Source organism: Sardina pilchardus, chromosome 20, assembly GCF_963854185.1.
Source record: "Sardina pilchardus chromosome 20, fSarPil1.1, whole genome shotgun sequence".
Classification (NCBI taxonomy): Eukaryota; Metazoa; Chordata; class Actinopteri; order Clupeiformes; family Clupeidae; genus Sardina; species Sardina pilchardus.
Genome location: NC_085013.1, coordinates 24,558,229 through 24,563,228, shown reverse-complemented (window position 1 = coordinate 24,563,228; position 5,000 = coordinate 24,558,229). Strand labels below are relative to the sequence as shown.

General features: G+C 43.5%; 2 protein-coding genes across 3 annotated transcripts in view; one reads left to right on the top strand and one right to left on the bottom strand.

Annotated features, from left to right (window-relative positions):
* ankef1b (ankyrin repeat and EF-hand domain containing 1b) overlaps positions 1 to 30 on the bottom strand; it is a 9,516-nt gene extending 9,486 nt beyond the window's left edge. Inside the window, exon 1 of the mRNA XM_062523244.1 lies at positions 1 to 30. This exon is cut by the window's left edge and continues 81 nt beyond it. The gene's annotated coding sequence lies outside the window, so the exon portion shown is untranslated.
* A 364-nt stretch (positions 31 to 394) lies between these two features.
* The window catches only part of khk (ketohexokinase), a 6,761-nt gene continuing 2,155 nt past the window's right edge, over positions 395 to 5,000 (top strand). The window contains exons 1-5 of one of the 2 annotated variants that reach the window (XM_062523246.1): positions 395 to 604; positions 886 to 1,002; positions 1,603 to 1,737; positions 3,677 to 3,749; positions 4,131 to 4,277. In XM_062523246.1, coding sequence (XP_062379230.1) covers positions 513 to 604; positions 886 to 1,002; positions 1,603 to 1,737; positions 3,677 to 3,749; positions 4,131 to 4,277 — 564 coding nt within the window. In that variant the 5' untranslated portion in view covers positions 395 to 512. Of the gene's footprint in view, positions 605 to 885; positions 1,003 to 1,602; positions 1,738 to 2,178; positions 2,314 to 3,676; positions 3,750 to 4,130; positions 4,278 to 5,000 lie in introns of both variants that reach the window. The other variant, XM_062523245.1, reaches the window with a different exon arrangement.

Below are 5,000 nucleotides of genomic sequence, written 5' to 3'. Positions count from 1 at the left end.
GATTAATGAAATGTAGAGTTAATACTGACAGCAAGCACAGCAATATTATTGCTGAGAGTGTGGTTTCTCATGTTCCTTGTATCCAGAGCAACCATTCAGTGAAACAGTGTCGCGACCTTGAAGAACGGGTTTGCGTTCTAATCATTGTTCAACACTAAGTTCTAGAAGATGTAGGCTACTTTCAGCTTTGTGTTATGACGAAGTGATTTGTTCGGCATTTTCACAAAATTATATTATATCACAATTAAATGTACATGAGCTGTTAACTAAAGTAGCAACAACTGACACCATGTATTATCGATTCATCTTATCGATTATTGGTTTACTGAAGTCCACTGATCTACTTCGGTTGCTTTCGGAAGTAATCGGAGCCTTCACGAGGAAGCCATGTTGAATCATGTTTGAATGAACTGCTAGTTGTAAACAAAGTCCAGAGTCCAAAGACCACTTATGCGCGACCTGAATCCAGTACGATTCAAAGTTCACATTAAGTGTCATCAAAAGGAAGGAATATGGGGGACAAGAAGATACTTTGCATAGGGTTGGTGTGTTTAGATATTATCAACGTTGTGGATAAATATCCGGAAGAGGACACTGACAGCAGGTAACTAGCTAGCTAGCCTCCTCCTCCGTGGATGATGCATTGATGATTATAACATTTAGGGTAGCCTATATTATGTCTTACTGTATGTGTTAGCAGTATGGCTAACAAGCCATGACACTGGACATACTATTGCGCGAGGAGCTACATATACTCTTCGTTATGATGCATGCATTCTTAAACACTGAAACACTGTCTTACAGAAACAATCATATAGCATGCTGCAGCTGCACCATGCATGATACCCTGTCCATTCCAGTAGCACTATTTATTGTCCTGTTCAGGTGTCTGTCTCAGAGATGGCAACGTGGAGGGAATGCGTCCAACTCCTGCACGGTGCTGTCGTTACTGGGAGCCCCATGCGCGTTTATGGGGTCTCTGGCACCAGGACCAGTTGCTGAGTAAGTAGGCTACTTGCTTTAATTGCTCAAGACGGAGATGTTCTGTATGAATTCATAGGTTGTGTAAATTGTCACGCAGATAAATGCCATATGGCAGAATCGACTTGTTTCCCCCCTGAAGTTTACTCAACTAATATTCATGTTGGTAGGTCTACTTGTAAAAGCCTGCCCTCTAGCGACAGAGAATCGTGGCTTTGCATTTGTCCATATTCATGGTTCAGGCTATGGACCTTTGTCCAGACTGAAGCTGAAACTCAAATCTACATAAAACATTTCTGAGTTCTGACCACCCTTTTAACTTTGAAAATGAAATTCAGCTTTCAGAGTAATAATGTCAGTGTTAGTCTGTTTGTAATAATGTCTCTCTTTTGTATTTACTTGCATTACATTACTTGTTACAAATGTATTGTTATGAGTGCAAACATTCTTTCATTTCTAGGTATGTCAGGAGCTGGATTGAGTTCAGCTTTACACCTTTCTCTCTCTCAACCTCTCTTGTGTGCTTGTTATGAAGTTTGTTTTGATAACTTATTAGTTAGCATCCATTCCTTCTCCTCTTCTGCTCCAGAGAGTGTCTTTCATGCTGATCTGTCTCTGTAGCTTCGTCTTGAATGACTTTCACTTGTACCAGATTGACATCTCTCTTCTGCTGGAGTGTCCAGGGTGCTCCTTTCCGGCCTCAATGGTCATCAGCAATGTGACAACAGGCAGCCGCACTATCCTACACATGAACAGGTTTGTGTGGGACGGTGTGTGTGTGAGTGTGTGAGTGTGAGTGTGTGAGTGTGTGTGTGTGCGTGCGTGTGTGTGTTTGTTTGTTGTGTGTGTGTACATGCATGGATGCATGTGAGTGTGATTACAACGGCCATATGGTGCACACACACACATATGGCCAGCCACTCTGCTGAGGGTCGAACTCGTCAATCCGCAGCCGTTGACGGACACATTCTTACTAACCAGTCCTGTTTTGCCGTTTCTCCAGGTGATTTCAGCTGTGCTAAGGTGACGACAGCTCTTCTCTCTCAGCTGCCTGCCTGTGTGTGTGTGTGTGTGTGTGTGTTTATGTTTCGGCTCTGGCCGTGGGCTCCCGTCTGTCGGCGTTAGTCGGTGTGCGGTCCACTGTGGGTCACTCTTCATCTTCCTCTTCCTCTTCCCCTGTCTGGTGTGCTGTCGTAGCTTCATCACAGGGGACTTTAAGCGGCGTGGGGTGGACATTTCTGGGGTGGCGTGGCAGAAGGAGGGGGAGACCCCGTGCGCTTGTTGTGTGGTTTGCGTCGGCAACGGCTCGCGGACCGTTGTGCTCTCCGACACGTAAGACAAGCCCGTCCGGCCGGCCGACAGGCGATCGCTGGCCTTGTGGCAGCGGATGGCATGTGCCGTGTATCCCTCTGGGCTTCAATAGGGAATGCCTGTTCCACTGCAGGGGCATGATCAGGGTCAGAGGTCAAAGGTGACCAGAGGTGAAAGAATCATACAGCAACGTTTGTCTGAAGCCTAAACTTTGCTTGTAATGTATAGGAATGAGCCAATGTTTCAGAAAGAAGGGTAGTAGTTGTGATTCATCCATTATATTTGATTAAAAAAAAAATCACTTTGGACAAAAAAGTGTCTGTTAAATGTATTGTAATGAAATGATACTGCATTCATAGTTCTTTCAGTGAGTCCATCTTAGCAAGCATTCTAGTACAGTATTACATGAGACACTACCATTTGAGCACTGATTTTGGTTTTATGTAGGAATTTTGTCAGAGCTTACAGTAAGATGCAGTTAGTTTCTGGTAGGTGGAAATTATTGCCATCAAGATGAAAGGGAGGCAGACAGGTCATAGATCAACTTCAAGTGAATAACTGATTACGGTTGGCTTGATGTAGTACTGTAACTGCGTCACCTTTAGGAGTTTAATGAGTTTATCAGAGTATAAACGTACGACCCTGAGATCTCTGTGGAGTCTCAGAGTGCTCTTTGGAGATCCTGTGGAGACACAGTTGTCATAGCAGGAAGTTGTCATAAGGCGTTCTTCTGCAGTGGGACTGTTAATTCAGCATAATTTAGTCTCTAATAAGGTGGCACTAATGACCCGGACTAATTCTGCATTCGCAGTGCATGCTGCTAACACATTAAAATGAAATGCCGCATGATTGCATGGCTGATTATCTGATTGGTCCAATAAGGCATGGCTGTCTATGCAATTGATCTCTTATATTGACAAGCAAATTAAAAGTGAACACTGCGAGCATTTCATTGATGAGAGATGATGTGGTGACACAGAGCCTTCGCTACAGTGGTTTTTTTAACACTTCTTGAAGGCCTCTGTGTCACTCCGTGACCACTTCTAGTTTAGAACACACTGCTGTTGCGTCTACTACAACACAACACACACTACAACACACAAGCAAAACGATGATTTGATGATGAAAAAACTTACTGAATATTTGATGATGCAAAACTTACTCTGCAAGTTCATAACAGTACTAATACTGTGTGTGTCTGTGTGTGTGTGTGTGTGTGTGTGTGTGTGTGTGTCGGTGTGTATGTACAGTATATGTAGAAAAAGCAGCATATAGGAATATCATACGTTCATACATATGATCTGATTTAGAGACTGAAGATTTAGAGATTCTGTGCCATCATGGATGTTTAATGTGTCTCACTGGAGTTCACGTGTTTGTTCAGAAACCTGCCTGACGTCACTGCTGAGGACTTTTCCAAGGTGGACCTGAGCCAGTACAGATGGATTCACTGGGAGGTGGGACATCATGGACCTGTGTGGAATATATGGATATGCTACACATACCGATGGTTTTAACCAATATGCCGATAAATATATATTTATTAATATATTTATATTGTATTTCAATGTTTATGTGTGCATTTGTGTATGCATTAGATATACATACTACACATAGTACTGGTGCCGTGCCGTGCTGTGTAGAGCCGCACTATATCGAACCGTGTAGAGTCGGCCTAGTTTGGCAGTGGAAAAGGGGCAATAGTTCCTTAATGACTGTGCCTCTATTTTTCATTGTGTTGGCACACATACACAGTTTGCATGTCTAAAGCATACTCTACACAAATGTATGGACAGCTGTGAAGAAACTGCATCTGTGTCTCGCCTGTGTCTCTTTAGGGTCGTAATGCTGAGGAGCAGGTGAAGATGATCAAGAAGGTGGAGGAGTTTAACCGGTCAGCCACAGAGAAGGAGAGAGTCAGCATCTCCGTGGAGATCGAGAAGACCAGGGAGCCGCTCTACCAGCTCTTCCAGTATGGAGACGTGGTAAGGCCGCCTGTTCGCCCACCGCATCCAGGAAGGTCCAGGCTTACTTACTTATTCATTTGGCAGATTCAAAGCAACTTACATACGTCAAATACATTATTGGGATTATATTATATTCACTACCACTACCCCACAAGGTGGAGTTTATTAGCATCCACAGCTAAAAAACATGGCTTAGATAGAGTGGATTGGAAGTGGTGCTCTCAGGGATTTTGGGTAACGCCAGTTCTTTTGACATTCAAACAGAATGCCTGCTACTCCCTCACTCTCCCTCCCGTGCAATTGAATCTCTCATAAACGCGCATCTCGTTGGTGATTGGCTGGAACAGTTTGTTATGTTTTTATGGTCCAGACTGGACCAAGTTGTTTTTGTTGCTGTTTTTGGAGCCTGGGCTGTCCACAGAAACTGTGTGTCTTTTACCGTGTTAACCGGGCATGTGCAGTTAGCAGATGGTGAGGTGATGTTTACTGTACGTGACAAAAAATGTTTTAGCTTAGAAACCGCGTAAAATCGCTCACAGCACCTTTAATGCACTGCACTGCATATATCTGTTGTATGTCTTTGAAATGATGAACCTTGGGTAAATATTATGTTAAGGATGAGTGTTAAGGCCCATATGTTAAATAAAGCATCTGTTTGAAAATGAACCCGAAAAGAAATCCAGACATTCTGACTTCTACCTGGACTACACTATAAACCTCAGCCGTGGGACAGAGCTGGTT